This window comes from Phyllobates terribilis, unplaced genomic scaffold, assembly GCF_046119375.1.
Source record: "Phyllobates terribilis strain yellow unplaced genomic scaffold, ASM4611937v1 Scaffold_11__3_contigs__length_659146591, whole genome shotgun sequence".
NCBI lineage: Eukaryota > Metazoa > Chordata > Amphibia > Anura > Dendrobatidae > Phyllobates > Phyllobates terribilis.
Genome location: NW_027362771.1, coordinates 353267483 through 353287649, shown reverse-complemented (window position 1 = coordinate 353287649; position 20167 = coordinate 353267483). Strand labels below are relative to the sequence as shown.

The following is a 20167-nucleotide window of genomic DNA, read 5'->3' as shown; positions in this document are numbered from 1 at the left end:
TTGGGATATTGTGCTGTGTGAAGGCTTATTTTTTCAGCCCTGAGCTGACATTTTTATTAATAGTATTTTGGGGTAGATACGATTTTTTGATCGCCTCTTATTGCATTATATTGCAATGTTGCGGTTGTTAAAAAACCTACCGTAATTCTGTTGTTTTGACTTTTTTTCTTGTTATGCTGTTCACTAATTGGATTAATTTGCTTTATATTTTAATAGATTTTATTTTTAATGGGGCAAAAGGGGAATCATTTGAACCTTTTTTTTTCATATTTTTTTAAAACTTTTTTTTTCTTACTGTATTTAATAGTCTCCCTAGGGGATTTGAAGCTGTGATCATCTGACCACTTGTGTTATACATAGCAGTGCATTAGCACTGCTATGTATAGTTAAAATCACAATCTCCTACGAACGCCAGCTACAGGCTTTCACATGACAAGCACGGAGGTCATGGCAACCTATCAGCAGCCTGTGATAATAATAATAATAATAATTTTTATTTTTATAGCGCCAACATATTCCGCAGCACTTTTCAGTTTTAGGGGGATTTATACAAACAATACAGAATAAACATATCTCAAATCAAAAGGAGTGAGGGCCCTGCTTGCTAGCTTACAGTCTATGAGGAAATGAAGGAGACGCAAAAGGTAAAATGTACATATATTGTATAATGCAGCTTTGATATACTAAATAGGATAAATAATAATACATGGACTGGTCTCCAGCCAGTATATGTACAGTCCAGACCGAGGCTATTAAATGCATGGATGGTATGAACCTGAAATTGAAGAAGATTTTAATATGGGGGAAAACTGGGACGGACAGATAGTGTGTTGAGGCGATACGCCAGTCTAAAGAAATGGGTTTTTAGGGTCCGCTTGAAGCTGTGGGTATTGGGAATTAATCAAACTGTCCTGGGTAGTGCATTCCAAAGAATTGGCGCAGCACGCGAGAAATCTTGGAGATGGGAGTGGGAAGTTCTGATTATGGAGGATTTTAGTTTTTAGTCATTGGCAGAACGAAGGGCATGTGTAGGGTGGTAGACTGAGACAAGGGAGGAGATGTAGGGGGGTACTGGATCGCTTTGTGGGTAAGCGTGATAAGTTTAAATTGAACTCTATATTGGATGGGCAACCAATGCAATGACTGGCACAGGGAAGAGGCATCGGTGTAGCGGCTGGTGAGGAATATGATCTTGGCTGCTGCGCTAAGGACGGATTGGAGAGGGAAGAGTTTAGTAAGAGGGAGACCGATTAGTAGAGAGTTGCAATAGTCGAGACGAGAATGAATAAGAGCTACAGTAAGAGTTTTTGCCGAGTCAAAGGTGAGAAAAGTCCTGATTCTTGAGATGTTTTTGAGGTGTAGATGACATGAATGAGCGAGTGATTTGATGTGAGGAGTGAAGGAAAGATCTGAATCAAAAATGACCCCAAGACAGCGGGCTTGTTGCTGGGGAGTAATGGTTGAGCCACAAACGGAAATGGCAATATCGGGCACAGGTAGGTTAGTGGAGGGAGGAAATACGAGTAGTTCCGTTTTTGACAGATTCAGTTTTAGACACAGCAGAAAGACAATCACTGGTCTTTTGTAGTAATGCAGGGGTGATGTCCGGAGCAGAGGTGTATAATTGGGTGTCATCAGCATAGAGATGGCACTGAAAACCGAATCTGCTGATTGTTTGTCCAATAGGAGTGGTGTATAAGGAGAAGAGAACGGGGCCTAGGACTGATCCTTGAGGAACCCTGACAGTAAGGCGAAGGAGAGAGGAGGAGGAGCCGGCAAAAGACACAGAGAAGGAGCGGTCAGAGAGATAGGAGGAGAACCAGGAGAGAACAGTGTCCTTGAGGCCAATAGTGCGGAGCATAGTGAGGAGGAGCTGATGATCCACAGTGTCGAATGCTGCAAAGAGATCCGGGAGAATCAGCAGGGAATAGTGACCATTAGATTTAGTTGTTAGTAGATCATTAGAGACTTTAAAGAGGGCAGTTTCAGTAGAATGTAAAGAGCGGAAACCAGATTGTAGAGGGTCAAGAAGAGAGTTGTCTGAGAGATAGCGGATTAGACGGGAATGGACCAAGCGTTCCAGGAGTTTAGAGATAAATGGAAGATTGGAAACAGGTCTGTAGTTGGCCGTGCAGTTCTGATAACTTAATGGGCGTGCCAATGATAGTGTGGAATGACGCGCCCCACTGCAGGCACTTGTTAAATGCCACTGTCAATCAACAGCAGTATTTAACAGGTTAACAGTCATGGCAGAGCTCCGCTGTTAAAAACACATGATGGCTGACAAAATCAGCCATCTGCCGGGAAAGATACGGGTTCGGCGTGGGAGCTTCCATCAAAGGCAGGGACACAACACGTACATGTACGTCATATGTTTTGAAGGGGTTATCTAAGCGCATTTTATTAAGAGTGCATGTGTATGGAATGGGATTAGTGGCTGAGCAAGCCCCATATAGTGTAGGAGCTAGCTTTGATAACCTGCATTCACATGTTGCAGGCATATTGAGGTTTATTTTTGTTTTTTCAAAATAGTAATTTTTGAAAATTGCAGTAAAAACATTGCGGTTCTACTGGCATCCTGGCAAAAAAACTGTAACTTCCACACCAACATATAAAGCCAGTACCTGCCTATAAGGGCTGCTCACACTGGCATATAATACAGAGGAGTGCAATGCGAGAAAACATTGCATTGCACTTTGACCAATGTTATTCATTGAGGCAGTGCTCATCTGCAAGTCTTTCCTCAGCTCTAATTGGACATTCAGAGGAAATGCTGTGAGTGGATGCGAGAATCGAATCGCACTCGCCAATGCAAGTCAGTAGGGGCCAATACATTATCCCTGATGTGGATCTATCAGGTCATTATTATTCAGATCCCTCTTTTTTGAATACTACGTACTGTTTTGACCCACTTTCATATACGCATTGCGTGAATACTATCTTCTCGCACCGTTTTAATTGGGTCCTATGTTCTTTGTAAAGTTGTACATATTCTTAAACAGTCCTACTTCAGAACAGTTTCTTCTCATCCTAAGGTACTGTCCTTTAGGGATCTCTCTCTTGAGGGGGACAGGGTGACTACTGCCCCACCTCAAGAGAGAGTTAGTGGCCGTTGGCTTCCTGTATGTATCTGTGACTAAAGAACCTCCCTCATTTTTCTGTATAAAGACGACTAGGAATGCCAATTTTGATGTACTGGCTTCATGTATAAATTTCAATACTATAAGGTTTCTGAGATATAGTGTTAACCAGGACTTTTGGTTTTGAATTTTTTAATTATACTATTAAAGTTAAATTTTATCTATCTGATTTATTGCTATAGCAAGGACTATGATGTGTGCATTATACTGTATGGGGGACTATGGGGAGTGCATTATACTGTATGGACTATGGGGAATGCATTATACTGTATGGACTATGGGGAGTGCATTATACTGTATGGGGGACTATGATGTGTGCATTATACTGTATGGGGGACTATGGGGAGTAAATTATACTGTATGGGGGACTATGGGGAGTACATTATACTGTATGGGGGAATATGATGTGTGCATTATACTGTATGGGGGACTATGAGGAGTGCATTATACTGTATGGGGGACTATGGGGAGTGCATTATACTGTATGGGGGACTATGGGGAGTGCATTATACTGTATGGGGACTATGGGGAGTGTATTATACTGTGTGGGGGACTATGGGGAGTGCATTATACTGTATGGGGGACTATGGGGAGTGCATTATACTGTATGGGGAACTATGGGGAGTACATTATACTGTATGGGGGACTATGGGGAGTACATTATACTGTATGGGGGAATAGGATGTGTGCATTATACTGTATGGGGGACTATGGGGAGTGCATTATACTGTATGGGGGACTATGGGGAGTGCATTATACTGTATAGGGGACTATGGAGAGTGCATTATACTGTATGGGGGACTATGGGGAGTGCATTATACTGTATGGAGGACTGTGGGGAGTGCATTATACTGTATGGAGGACTGTGGGAAGTGCATTATACTGTATGGACTATGTGGTGCGAGTTATACTGTATGGACTATGGGGAGTGCACTATGCTGTATGGACTATGGGGTGCATTATACTGTATGGAGGACTATGGGGAGTGCATTATACTGTATGGTCTATGGAGGACTATGGGGAGTGCATTTTACTATATGGAGTACTATGAGGAGTGCATTATACTATGTGGAGAACTGTGGGGAGTACATTATAATATATTGAGGACTATGCCGTGCAGATGCTATATGAAGGATTATAGGGTGCAGTATACAATATGGAGGACTATGGGGCCCATTATACTACATGGAGGGATATGTGGGAGCTATTATAATATTTGTAGGGCTCTGTGGGCCATTGTAATATCTGGAGGGCTATGTGAGAGCCATTGTAATATCTGAAGGGCTATGTGGGAGCCTTTGTACTTTATGGAGGGCTATGTGGGGGCCATTATACTGTATGCAAGAAATTACACAGTGTGAAGGTTTGTGTGGGGTCCATCATTACTGTGTGGAGGACTCTGTGGGCACAATTATATTGTTTGGAGGGCTGGCGGAGGCCATTATACAGTGTGGTGAGATGTGGGGGCCATAATACTATATGTAGGCCCATTATACAGTACTGCATGTAGGGCTGTGTTGGGGTCACAGTTTGGGGATCATACTGTATTGGGGTCAACATACTTTGCTGGGGGAGTTAAGGAGGGGTACAGTCGGGTCATCATACTGGCGTATGGAGGGTACTGTGGAGGAATTCACTGTGGGGCTATCATACAGTGTTTGGGAGGAACTTTTGTTGGCATCATACTTTATGGGTGCAATGAAAGGGGAATCGAGGGGTTCAGTAGAAGGAAAATGACTTTGTAAAGGCTGTAAAGTGGTGAGATAAGCTCTTCTGTGACCTTACAAAATATTTTTTTTTTTTGAGCCAATTAGAACTTCTGCTATGGGGCCCCATGATTTCTATGTATACCCCTGGCGGCTACAATATTTTCTACTTATATATGTTATCCAACAACAAATTAGAATTGTAACTTGAGGATCCACTGTATTATTCATACTAATTTGTTGTAACAATACTGATAGCCAAGGCCAGGGGGACAGAAAGGTCCAATTTTGAAAAGATAGAATTGCGGTGTTACGGATCCGGGTGGTGGAACCTCTGTGCTGCGGTGCAAGGAGGGGCCAGAGGGGCGTGACTAAGCATCTACTCGGCCCAACCAAGGTCGCACGGCAGCTTAGTCGACTCCGTGAACCAGGGAGGAACCGAGCAGAGGGAACAGGTGCCACTCTGGGACCGACCTTGTATGAGAGCAGATGACTCCCACGGGTCTGAAGGCAGGAACTGACCGGTACAGTGGATGAGCTTCGGCAGGCAGACTGACGGGTGGTCCGGGTAAACAAGCAGGTTGATTAGGCAGATAGTCAGGCGAGTATTCCGGGTAGGCCAGCTGGCGGGCACAACAGGTAGCTGACGGGTGCTTCCAGGTAAGCAGGCAGGCGGGCACAACAGATAGCTGGCAGGTGCTTCCAGGTAAGCAGGCAGGCGGGCATGGCAGGTAACAGGCAGGTGGTTCCAGGTAAAGCAGGCTGGCGGGCACGGCAGGTAACAGGCGGGTGCTTCCAGGTAAGCAGGCGGGCAGAGCCCATAGACAGACTGGCGGACTGGACTGTAGACAGACTGTCGGGCTGGAGAGTAGTCAGGCTGGCGGACTGGACTGAAGATCAGACTGGCGGACAGGACTGACTTGCAGAGGACCTGAGTGCTGAAGCAAAGAAAGAATCACAAAGCAACAACCTTGCACGGGCACCTCCATATTGGAGGAGGTGCCTTTTATAGGGAAAGTCCTCCGGCCATTGGCCGGGGACTTTTTAGGACGGCGCGCGCGGCCCCTTAAGAGGGAGGGCACGCGCGTCCTAAGCACAGGGCCAGGGAAGCTGCGTGCACCAGCAGCAGCTGCAAGGAGGCCGGAAGACGCCGGAGCAGGACCACGGCGGTAAGGGGGACGGCGTCTCTGCCTGGCAGGGGACAGAGACGCTGATGCTACATGCGGCTACTTACTGATTGAATTGCACAGAATTTAATGCAGTTTTCTTTACAGTAGATATAAGGAGGGCCACAGGGTGTTATGGCTGCTACTGTCATCAGTGGCCCCAGGCTCTATATATATATATTGTCTATAGACAGTAAGCTGCTTATCACAGGAGGGGGCTGAGTCAGACTAGCATGCACGTGCTGCTGTAACTATTGTAGTCCAGGCAATGATAATCACCTGGTAATAAAACCTTTATAGTAAGCAAACAACAGCACAACACCTGATATGTGACACATCTTTGAAATCTGTATTTTAACCCCTACCTCATGCTGTCCTCATATTACATAGCAGAAATCTGCTGACAGATTCCCTTTAATCACAAAGAACATCCATGCTTTATTCTTCAACTTGCCTTGCTGCAGCATATTCTAAAGTTCATGTGCTCATTCCTGCTTGACTTCTAAAATCAGCAGTTCCCTACTCCCTCTTCCCTAATGGAAAACTAGGTGGCTGCCTGGAGGCTTCTCCATCTACTGTTGTACATGCCTTGCTGCTGCTTGAGTGAAGATGCAGGACATCTAGAAGTTTGTCCGCATCAACCAATAGAGTGAGCACTAGTAAACTCTTGAGTATAATGGGAGTTGTTTTAGTCTCCAAATACCCCCACCATGCACCAATATTATTTTTTTCATAGAAGCCCTCACAGTTCAAGAGTACTGGTGCAAACCTCCTGCCTCACCACTGTCACCTCCTATGGCCTCTCCCCATCCCTTCCACTTTTCATTTCCCAAGAAGCCCCGCGCTTCAGAGCCCTGACAAATAGTGTCTCCCCGATGTCCTGATTATAGAGCCCTTGTTCAACATGTCTCCCCCATTCTCTGAAATTACTGAAGGTGGTCTTTCATGTGGATGGCATTTTGAAAAACTCATTCACACCTATCAGAAGTGATCACCATAGAAATATGTGCATGGGGCAGATACTGAAATCTTCTGAACATGGTTGATTTGTTTTGACTCTTCTTTCTTTTCTTTCAGCAGCTATAGTGTGCCCATTTGAAATCCTTAGTCTGAGCTGTTGTTCTTAGGGTATATACATTCTCATGTTCATTATATTATGGAAAAGTGGTGGATTTTAATTGCAGATTTCATTCTTTGAAATGCATGTGTAACATGCAGATTTCTTATAGATTTATCTGATTTGTGGGGTACGCAAAATCATGTCCTCTGTACATTTGTAAAAAAAAAAAAAAAAAGTGAAAGTTGACCACACTTTAACCCCTTTACCCCCAAGGGTGGTTTGCACGTTAATGACCGGCCAATTTTTACAATTCTGACCACTGTCACTTTATGAGGTAATTACTCTGGAACGCTTCAACGGATCCCGCTGATTCTGAGTTTGTTTTTCGTGACATATTGTACTTCATGATAGTGGTAGAATTTCTTCAATATCACTTGTGTTTATTTGTGAAAAAATCGGAAATTTGGCAAAAATTTAGAAAATTTCTCAATTTTCAAAATTTAAATTTTTATGCCCTTAAATCAGAGATATGCCACACAAAATAGCTAATAAATAACATTTCCCACATGTCTACTTTACATCAGCACAATTTTGGAACCAAATTTTTTTTTAGTAGGGAGCTATAAGGGTTAAAAGTTGACCTGCGATTTCTCATTTTAACAACAAAATTTACAAAACCATTTTTTTAGAGATGGCATCATATTTGAAGTGACTTTGAGGGGCCTTCATGACAGAAAATACCCAAAGGTGACACCATTCTAAAAACTGCACCCCTCAAGGTCCTCAAAACCACATTCAAGAAGCTTATTAACCTTTCAGGTGCTTCACAGGAAGTTTCGGAATGTGGAAGAAAAAAATGAACATTTAACTTTTTTCACAAAAATTTTACTTTAGACCCATATTTTTTAATTTTTGCAGGGGTAACAAGAAAAAATGAACCCAAAATTTGTTGTGCTATTTCCCCTGAGCACGCACATACCCCATATGTGAGGAAAAAACACTGTTTGGGTGCACGGCAGGGCTTGGAAGGGAAGGAGCGCCATTTGACTTTTTGAATGTAAAATTTGCTTGAATAATTAGCGGACACCATGTTGCGTTTGAGGAGCCCCTGATGTGCCTAAACAGTGGAAACTCCCCACAAGTGACACCATTTTGGAAACTAGACCCTCCAGGGAACTTATCTAGATGTGTGGTGAGCACCTTGAACCCCAAGGTGCTTCAAAGAAGTTTATAACATTGAGCCGTAAAAATAAAATTTTCACATTTTTCCAACAAAAATATTTCTCAGCCCCCAATTTTGCATTTTCATAAGGGTAACAGGAGAAATTGCACCATGCAATTTGTTGTGCAATTTCTCCTGAGTAATCCGATACCCCATATGTGGGGAAAAAACATTGTTTGGGCGCACGGCAGGGTTCGGAAGGGAAGGAGCGCCATTTGACTTTTTGATTGTAAAATTTGCTTGCATAATTAGCGGACGCCATGTGGCGTTTGGGGAGCCCTGATGTGCCTAAATAGTGGAAACCACCCCCACCTCCCCTCAGTGACTCCATTTTGGAAACTACACCCCTCCAGGATTTTATCAAGGGGTATAGTGAACATTTTGAACCCAGAGGTACGACACAGAATTTGATAACATTAGGTCATCATATTGAATAAGTTGTCATTAGTCTTGAGTGCAAGTGCTCGCTATTTGAGTTTGCATCAGGCTCTTGGGTATGCACCAAGTATCGTGAGTGCTCAAGTGACATGCTCGAGTCCCTGCCCCGCATGTTTCACGGTTATTAGACACCCAAAAAAAACATGCAGGGATTGCTCTTGCATGGCAGGCAATCCCCGCAAGGTTTTTTGGCTGTATAATAGCTGCAAAACATTTGGGATGGAGACTCGAGCATGTCACTCGAGCACCCGCTATACTCGGTGCATACCCGAGCACCCGATGCAAACTCAAGTAGCGAGCACTTGCGTTCAACACTAGTTGCCATATCGTCATTTTTTTTCGTTACTTCTGAAAAAATCCCAACCCCAACCCTAACCTTAGCCCAACCCTAAACCTAGCCCAACCCTTGCCCAACTCTAACCCTAGCCTAACCCTAACCCTAGCACAACCCTAGCCCAACCCTAACCCTAGCCCAACCCCAACCCTAACCCTAGCCCAACCCTAACCTTAGCACAACCCTAGCCCAACCCTATCCCTAGCCCAACCCTAGCACAACCCTAACCCTAGCATAACCCAAACCCTAGCAAAACCCTAACCCTAGCTCAACATTAACCCTAAAGTTTTATTTTTTACGCCGTTCCTCGTGCGGTACAAGTGATTAGACGTCTTTATTCTTCGGGTCGGTGCAGTTACAGTGATACCAGATTCATATTGGGTTTTTATGATTGACAGCTGTCACACACTAAAAGACGCATTTTTTTTGCAAAGACTAGTTTTTGCATCGCCATATTTTTCCATATTTCGGCCGACAGAGTCATGTGACAGCTTGTTTTTTGAGGGACAAGTTGACGTTTTTATTGCTACCATTTTCATGCACGTGACATTTTTTGATCGCTTTCTATTCTGATTTTTAGAAGGCAGAATAAACAAAAACCAACAATTCAGGAATTGTTTTTTTTTTTATTTTTTTTATGCCGTTCTGCGTGTGGTAAAATTGATAAGGCAGCTTTATTCCTCGGGTCAGTACATTTACAGTGATACCGCATTTATATATTTTTTTATATTTTGGCACTTTTACACAATAAAAACTATTTTATAGAAAAAAGAATTGTTTTTGCATCGCTTTATTCTGAGAGCTATAACTTTTTTATTTTTCAGTTGTTGGAGCTGTATGGTGGCTTGTTTTTTGCGGGGCAAGATGACGTTTTCAGCAGTACCATTTTTATTTACATTTACTTTTCATAAGAATATTTATTTGTGGGCACAATATATATATATATTTTTATTATTATTTTCATTTTTTTTATATTTTTACAATTTATTTATTTTTTTTCACTTTCTGACACTTTTTGATCTTTTACACATTGTCCCACTATGGGACTTTCAATTTTTGCAGCCTGATCGGCTGTATAGCACAGGAATGCAGAACCATCCCTGTGCTATGCAGCCAGTCAGCACTGCACAGGGAGGTTAGTTTGGTTGTGCACTGCGCATGACCAAAGCAACTTCCTGCCTCCTGGTAACCCGGATGTTGTCATGATGATGTCGGGTCACCATGGCAACATCCAGGACCGGACTCAGACGCCGCGGGACACCGGCAGAGAAGGTAAGTATAGCACTTACCTCCTCTTGCCACCGGAATGCTGCGATCGATTTCGATCGCAGCATTTCAGGGGTTAATGTGCCGGGAGCCGTGCGGGACCACTCCTGGCACATTGTTACAGCTGACACCCGGTGCTATCAGCTAACACCTGGCGGCGATCTCGCCCCACCACTTCTGTGCGGGCGAAATTGCTAGGGCGTACTAATACGTATCAGGCCCATAAGGCCCAGGGCACAGATACATATTAGTACGCCTTGGACCGGAAAAGGGTTAAAGGGGTTTTCTCACAAGCAAAGTCTAATTTTGTCATGACGAGGGAAAATACTCACCGCGCATGCACTGACCTCATTTGCCGGCAATAAGCTCAGTCTATTGCCGGCAAATGAACAAAGAGGTCACATTTTACTATGTGGCCGTTCTGTTCATGAGATCTTCGTGGGACCCTCGCTATTTGGACTGCGTTGGATAGGTGAGGATGATGTTGCTTTATTATTTTAACTTTATTAAAAGTGATCATGGGCTTCGGGGATTAGCTGTAAGGTGAGTATATGTTTTTTTTTTTTGCAGGGACGGAGAACATTAGGGATAAGGTGAAGGTGAGTATAATGTGTTTTATTTTTATTTTAATATTTTTTATTAATTTTAACATTTTTTTTTTACTTTCAGCAGAGCACAGGCGCCGGCGGATGGGAGACTACTGCTCCCATCCAGCGGTGCCTGCGCTCGCTGTTTCCTATGGCAGTAGGCGCCGGCTGATGGTGGTAGTAGTACCATCAGCCGACGCCTTTGACTCGCGATAAGCTTTTTACCGTGGGTCACTGTCACAGCTGTGGCATCATGCTGATACCTGTCAGCATGATGCCACAGCGCTCTGACTGCGGTAATGCTATTACCGCCGATCAGAGCCTGTGTTTCCTGCGCTGTCACGCAAATGACAGCGCGTGAAACCAGGTAAATTTGGCTCTTCCATTCACATAAATGAGGTTTGGGTACCCGAACCCGAAATTTAAAAATACTGATCGGCGTTCGGCTCAATTAACCGAACCCGAACAGTCACAGTTTCCCCCATCACTATTCATAAAGCCAGGGGGAATTGCACATATCTATGTGTATATCTTAATTTCTTCTCTATTCATGAATATATGGAAATTCATATGAATGTTTGATTGTGTTGTGTCTTACATTCTGGTTCAGTATCTCTGTTAGTTTTTTTGGTTAAGAACCTTTCTCCTAAACCTTACTGTTGAATGAACATTGTTCAAATTTATGATGTACTGTGTCTTTACTAAGGGACCTAGTCGTTGAACATACTGGATATAAAATATGAGCACACTAGGATGCAGTAGGATATTCCTATCCCCTTTTATGACACTTTTTTTGTGAGACATAGTGTTAACCAAGACCTTTGGTCAAATGATCACTATTGTAAATATAGAGTGAATAGTTCACTCCCCCTTTCTGTTGATTGTTGTTTTGAGCACTTTGCACTTTTATATACCTATTTTTTAATTATACTAAGGTTAAATTTTATCTATCTGATTTATTGCTATAGCATCTACTCTAACTCCCTGAAACAGACGTCCTTAACTAGCCTTTTGCTAATTACACATCATAGTTCTCCATACAGTATAATGCATAGCATAGACCATGCACTATAATGCACTCCCCATAGTCCCCTATACAGTATTATAGCCACAACAATTTACTTATTTGTGACGATACAGCCTAAAATCTTATTAAGCCAGACATTTAGATTTGTTAATCCAAGAGACATACTCTATTATCTTTGTGCATTTGTGTCTGGTCAATAAGAACAGACCAGTATTTATATAACCCTGAATGTTGAATTCTATTCCTTTGGAAACAATCATGTTTACTATGCTAATGACAAATTGTACTAAGATTCAACTAGAGGTTTATTTACAAAATAGCCCATGTGATACCAACCATGTAAATAGATTAGCTCAAACAATCATAGGTGAGCCCTGCACCTTTACCTCTTACCTGTGACTAATGACCCCTGACCTGTGGATGTGTAATTAAAAAGGACTTGTGCTTCTGTAGCAGAGAGACTTTAAACAGGGATGTCTGTAGTGCTGCAAGCATAATCAAGGGGCATCAGAAAGACTTTACAAGGAGAATGAAGGACATCCTTCAGGACAGTAGATGTATTGCATGGTGGCTCCATATAAAGAGATACAGATTTGAATTCTACATGATTCTAGTCTACGGGTATCGGCACTCTAGTCTAAGGGTATCGGCCCTGACTAGAAAGATTCGGATCTGCTCCATTGACCATCAGAGAGACATGGATACAGTTTAGGGAGACCAGGTTGGGACGAAGAAGTCACCTGGCCCAATGGATATGTTGTTTGGAGGAACCATATTGGGACCCACCAGTCATCTGGCCCCATGGAAACTCTCGGAGAGGCCAGGTTGGGACCCTCGGGTCTCCTGGCCTTGTACCTTGATGGACTGCTAGCTTCCTAAGCTTGCTGCTAACTTCTCTATTGTGAGGGCCCGCCGGAAGCGGGGGGCCACTGGTTGAGGTAGTCGGCCCTGAAAGTCTCCAAAGTCGCAGCTGTTCTATTCCAGGCGGGCGGAGAAGGAAGGGTGAGACTGTGTAGTGTTGTACCATCTTGGGTATTTGCTGGGACTGTTTTATGTGTTTATTGTCTGCTGTATGGTTCAATAAAATATTGCCACGCTGTTTTTTGCCATCACCCTGTGTTGTCTAAGTAGCATTACGCCCACGGAAGACCCCGGGTCTTCACATAATTGATTTTAAAAAAAATACAATACTCACCTCTCCTTCTCGTTCCACCGCTGCTCCGTCCCTGCCGAAAGCGTTCTGAAGCACCCGCATATCTCAGCACAGAGGGCGCCATGTAGTGACGTCATCACACCCGCTGCACTGAAACATCAGACGCAGAGGGAGAATGATGGGGGAGGAAGCGTCAGCTGATGCTCTCTCCTGCATCATTGCTTTCAAGGGTATCAGCATTTTGCTGATAGAGTTGAACTTGCGATAATGGGTGGAGGGGTGGGGGCGGTGCAAGCGCTGGCACCAGACCCCTCTGGCTCACGGGCTCCATAGCAGCTGCGTGGCCTGTCACCATTGGCGGTACGCCACTGATTGTAGCATAAAACAAGTCAATATAAATAATATAGCAATCAGATTGTGCTGGATAAAACTGTAAATCCCCTTCTATGTTGAGAGCAGGATCATCTTCAGGATCCAGTATAGAACATACAGCATACCAGGAAAATAAAATACAGCCAACCTGACTTGGTGTCCATTAGTGCTGGTCATTCTGGCACAGATTAAGGACAATAAAAGACAAATAATACTGCATACTATTAATATCATATTGGTGAAGGGCTGACACCGGGCACCATCGCCTATCAGCTATTATGAGTTCAGGCAACCAGATGTAAATGGTATACGGAGGCGAAACAGCATAGCTATACAAAATACACTGGACGAGTTCATGCTTCTCCAATTCCATACACTGTTTCCAGTGCCAGAGTTTATAGCTACTGATTGGTGGGGTGCCATGGGTCGGTCCCCCACTGATCTGCTTGATGACGTATCCTTGAGATAATTTAGTTTATGAGTGGCTTGGTGTGATGCCAGTTAATTGACCAATTTCTGTCCAGCATCAATCCCAGCCATATAAATTCACAAAAATGAGATTAGTAATCATTACAGAAATGATAATCAGAATAATTGACAATAATAACAGAATTCAAGGTTTATTCAACTCCCATAGTGTTATTGTTGTTATTTATAATACTCTTCATGGATTAATTAGTGGTGTTAAATAGAATAAAAGCAAACCTCTGAAGATGATGAAATATTCTTGTTTCTGAGATGCAAATGTATAGCTTGTAATAACCAAAAAGCAGTAGGAAGGACAGCGATAATCTATATGAATGATTTATTTTTCAGATATTAACCAGAAGCTATACAAACATTGAAATTAGTTACAAAGGTTTGTTTTCCTTCTTATATATTCACAGATTCTTTAGAGAAAGTCTTTGTTAGAATATTTTTTATTTGTAATGAAGAAACATCTCTCCTTTCATGCTGAAAATATAACATGTGACACTGCATGTAACCCGCACGATTAGTGCACGTTCAGGCGAGTATTTTCTCTCTGTGTGCGAGCCCACTCACCAGTGTTAGTCCACTCACCAGTGTTAGTCCACTCACCAGTGTTAGTCCACGTACAAGCACGAGTCATTTTCCACATGGACCTAAGATCTGTGTTGAAAAATCACAGCTTGAACTATTCTTGTCTGTTTTCCAGATGAGAACAGAGCATGTAATGGCACAGCGCTGCACATGATCCCAGTCACGTCCACAATTGACAGATGTTAGTAGCTCGATAATTTCATCGTTCATCTGATCCCGGAATAAGGATCATATTCATAGACTCCTGTCCTGTTACTTTAGTGCTGCATAATAATCTGAGAAGCAGTGTGGTGAGCTCTGGATTCCCCTAACATTAGACTTCCATACGAACTTTTGCCACATTTGGATAATAGGATTTTACTGACACAAACTAAAATGTATTTGTATAGATTAAGTTAGTGAAAGATCCTTAAAGGGGTTTTCCCACAAACAAAAGTTCCTTTTAATCAATAGCTCTTGGAATAATAATAATAAATTCCATAATTGGATGTGTTTAAATAAAATGTTCCTGTGCTGAGATAATCTTATAAATGTGCCCCTGCTGTGTACTGTGTAATGGCTGTGTCTGACTGTGCAGGAACATGGTCTGATCATACCACAGCTCCTTGGCAGGTGAGGAAGAAAAAGAGTATACAGACAGGACAATATGGGATGACAGCTGATTCTTTCTGTGAGATAAAACATTTCACTGCCTGTTTTTAAACAATGTTTTACTTCAAAGAAAGAATCAGCTGTTATCCCATGCTGTCCTGTATGTATACACTTTTAATTTTCCCTCTGCCCAGGAGATGTGGTATGATCAGACCATGTCTCTGCACGGTCAGACACCACCATTACACAGTACACAGCAGAGGCACATTTATAAGATTATCTCAGCACAGGAACATTTTATTTAAATACATTCAATTGTGGAACTTATTATCATTCCAAGATCTATTGATTAAAATGAACTTTTGTTTGTGGGAAAACCTCTTTAAGGATATGTCCACAAGGGTCGAAGTGGATTTTTAATCCTGATTTTCAATGCACAAAATCCACTGTGTGTTCCAGTACCAGCGTTGTAGATGAGGCTGTTTGAAATCTCATCCATACAGTGCAGAGAAAAACTGCAACATAAACTGACGCAGCACAATTGATATCCACAGATTTTAAATTTTTACAAAGAATACAATTTTATGCAAATTTTGTCAATGTATATTCACTGCAGAATATTTTGTGGTGACGTAACCCATTGCAAACCTAATGCCCATATCTTTGATGCAAATACAGCAGATCCCAAGCTCTTTTTATTTAGCCACACTGACGAAAGCATTGCAGATTTATTTACCACCTCTTTAATTCATGCAGTGTTGGCAGCTCCATCGTGTTCCTGAAATGATAAAAATCAGTTTTTTACATTATTGGGCAGCCAATGTAATTTCTAGGGCCCACTCAGATGTCTGTTGTTTTCATGTAGAGAAAAATGCACCTAGTATCATCAGTGTTTTTGATCCCAGTTTCTCCCGAGTCTCAGCAGAGTCATCAGAGATTGGTCCAAGTTTCATCAGTTTTTCTTGGAGGAGAAAAAAAAAACAAGTTTCTTAAGCTTCTCTTATCAGTCCATGAAACAATGGATAGCACAGCACTCAGAAACTTAGATGGCATCCGAGTGCTGTCATTTTCTTTTTTTGTGGACCCATTGCCAATTTTGATCTGACGCTCGAATAAACATTGAACATATCTCCCCAATTTTGCACGGACCACTTGGTCCGACAAAAAAATCTGTTATTTGAACAGCCTCATAGCCTATCTGAGAAAATCACAGATATATCTGGTATGTGAAAAATGGAGGTCTGAATGAGCACTTACTGTGTGTAACTATTGCCTTTTGTATGATTTAATCTTTTAGTGCCCTCTATAGGAAGTGGAATGCAATAAAATCCTTTGGTAAAGTTATATTGACAAAAATGGATTTCCAATACTCATTGTATTCTTTGTATAGTTAAGAAATAGAAATAAGTCTGTATTGTTCTCCTGTACAAAATTAGCCTATGTATTTGCACCAGGAATATTATTAATACAAAAATAGCAAAGATCATTATGTAGTATTTGTAACAATTATGGTGCCCAACACTAGAATACAGCTAAAGGTCTATTAAGAACAGCTTTATAAAATAGTTTGATTAGGTAATTGAAGAGAACTTGTCATGCGATTTATTATGCCCAATCCATGGGGAGCATGAATCGGAGCCTAGCTGAATTATAGCAGCAAGTTACATTTTTCTCTGAAACTGTGCGGTATTTCCTCAAGTACTTGAGTAAGGGAGGGACCCCTGAAACATTGCCATAGGTGTGAACGTTCTGTCCCTAAGGCCGGAGTCACACAAGCGCATATTCTCTCATGCAAGAGAATCGGGCTGATTATGCTAATGACACTCGGATGAAACTCTGACAGTGTTACCTTAGTGTGATCAGATTCTCACACATGAGAGAATTGTATCACAGATGCGGAGAAGATGAAGAGCGTAATTTCTCCATCTTCTGTATTGTCTGAGTGTGTGGATGTCGGACCGCACTCGAATGACATCCCAGTGCAGTCCGGTGTTTCATATTCTCCCATAGACTTGTATGGGAGCACGTGATCCGCATTCCGGAGCCACTCACAGATCAGCACTGCCCCTAGTATAACATTGGGCTGACTGCTTACCAATAAAACATCACTAAGCACTAGACCGTGTTATACGCTTGTGTGAGCGAGCCCTAATGCAGCATCTCTTCTTGATCTAACTGGAATGTAGTTTTCTGCTTCGCTCACACCTCATCCTTGTCTTTGTCGATTTCCTACACCATGGAGACAGAAGTGATAGTATTTTGCAGAAGCTATACGAAAGATAATGGTACATTGCTATTTAATATTTGACAAAAAGAAGCACTAAAAAGAAAAATATTTTGGTACTGCCTTTGGTACCCATCCCCTTCCCATCACCTCCCCTGCCACACACCCACAGTATGATGCCCCAGCCGCACATGCCACCACACACGTTATGATACCTCAACAGCACATTCCCCCCACACTGTATGATGCTCCTTCGCAGAAAATTCCTCCCCACAGTATGATGCCACCTGGCAGTACATCCCCCCCACACAGTATAATGTCCACACACTCCATTATTCCACACAGTATGATGTCCCCACAGCTCCCCAGGCAAATTATGAAGCGCTAATCATAGTACATTCCCTCACCAAATTCCACACCGTATGGTACTGGCCTACTTATGGTGCCCTCCATAGTATATTCTTCCCACATAGTATAATGACCCCACAGCTCTTCCTCATATAGTATGGAGGCCCACAGTTCCCCACACAATATAATGTCCCCACTGTAAATTCTCTTCACACAGTATGATTCACTCACAGCTCCTCCTCACACAATATGATGCCCCCATGGTACATTCCCCCCAAAACACAGTACGATGTCCCCACACAAAGAATGATGTACACACTGGTCTCCTCACACACAGTATTGTCTCGCTGGGTCCAGAATGGATGTAAGGTATGGTTTCTGTTCGCATTGATCCTCCAAGCTCTCGGTATGTTTTTGAGGGGTGTGGGGGAAATATGAGCACCAAGAGAATATCTCACAAACATGGAAGAATATTTAAATTCCATGCAGATGTTTTCCATTGAACTCGGGGCCGCATGATGATCACTGAGCCACTGTGAATTCAAATGGAATAAGGAAGGAAAACCGTTGTGCCATGTTCTGTCAGATTCCAGCTCTATTCCGACCTAGAAGTATAAGTATTTTCGCATAGACATTTATCAGTCAGAGGTTGTGTCATACATTTTATAGACAACCACATCCAATACAGGCTCAGGAGATGTTCAGAAGTACTTATCACCCTAATCTCAGATATGGCATCATCTAAATAGTGATAGATTCCTTTAGTTATTTTACAAAACATTCTTTCCGAATAAGAATACTTGCACATCACTTTTAGAAATTCAGCTTTTCTGTGCATTTTTTCTTCTTCTAATAAATAGATGATTAGAAAAATAAATCAATTGTATGTGATGTAAAAGGGGCCTAATAGGCTAACGATCTACTGTATTTTATGGTTCAGGTATGAATTCCTGATGGGATTATCAGAAGCAAGCAATCATTCCTTTATAAATGAATTTATTCTCATTGGCTTCTCTGAAAGATCTGAGCTAAGAATCTTTTTGAGCCTTTTATTGTTATTCATTTATCTAACTTCTGTTTTGGGAAATGGAGGAATACTGTTTCTTATATCTAATAATGTAAAATTTCATATTCCCATGTACTTTTTCATAAGTAATGTGTCTCTTATAGATCTTGTGTACTCCTCTAATATTATTCCAAAAATTCTTGTTGGTCTAATTTTTGACCAAAGGTCTATTTCCTACTTTGGCTGCGCTACACAGCTTTTCTTCTACTGTGCCCTTGGGAGTACTGAATGTATCCTTTTCGCTGTTATGGCTTATGATCGTTATATGGCAATCTGTAACCCATTAAACTACAACTTGATAATGCAGCACAATACATGTCTGAGACTCATGCTTCTAGCTTATATCCCTGGTTTTCTGCATTCTCTAATAGAGATTTGTTGCACTTTCCGTCTTTCCTTCTGTGAATCCAATGTCCTCCATCATTTTGTCTGTGATTTCCCCCCATTATTAAGGATCTCCTGTTCAGACACTACAATTAATGAAATGATTATATTCATTTGCTCATCTTCTATCATAACACCTTGTATTATATTCATTCTAGTGTCCTATGGCTCAATTTTTATCGTGATTCTAAAAATTACAGCAGCAGGTGGAAGACAGAAAGCCTTTTCTACTTGTACCTCCCATATCACAGCAGTAACATTATTTTATGGCACATTACTCTCTGTGTATGTCAGCCCTAAATCTCTGTCTTCTACAGATAATGTACATATAGCCACAATCTTTTATACTGTGGTATTACCCATGTTAAATCCAATCATTTATAGTTCAAGAAATAAAGACATTAAATCTGCTCTAGCTTCAATTATTGTAAAATATCATCAAATAAGAAGTAAGACATGTTTATGATACACAAGCTGTAGAAATGTATCATTGGATCAATCATTTGAGATGTGTCTAGCTGTATCCTTAACATATTTTAGGAGTCAGGAAGTTAGAGACATTTTCACATTGTGAAAAGCATTCTCTCCTATTGTCCCACGTGAATGTTTCTGACCAACCAAATCAATAGTTTTTACCACTAAACATCCAGAAAAATGTTTGATAAATGTTCCAACCAGTGGAATGGGTTCAATGGAATCTGTCACCAGGTTTGCTACCCCATATGACAGTAGCATGACATAGTGGCAAAGACCCTGATTCAAGTGATGAATCACTTACTGGGCTGCTTGCTGCAACTTTATTTTATTTGCCATAGATCTACCAGTTCTACGAATGCTGAGCTTTGGATAACTCCGCCACCTCTACTGATTGATAGCTTTCTGTATACACTGTGCATAGGCAAAAACTGCCAATTAGTAGTCAGGGTTTTGTTTGACTACACTGCAGTGCGTTTATTAGTCCTCTAGTGATAATCTGCTGATGGTAAAACAGTGATTTTATAAAAACTACACAAAGCAAATC

At 41.8% G+C, this 20167-nt stretch overlaps 1 protein-coding gene across 1 annotated transcript; it reads left to right on the top strand.

Annotated features, from left to right (window-relative positions):
* Positions 1–18649: 18649 nt before the first annotated feature.
* LOC141167283 (olfactory receptor 5I1-like) lies at positions 18650–19612 on the top strand. Its single transcript, XM_073654714.1, has one exon. The coding sequence runs from the start codon at positions 18650–18652 to the stop codon at positions 19610–19612; it is 963 nt and encodes a 320-aa protein (XP_073510815.1).
* Positions 19613–20167: the final 555 nt, after the last annotated feature.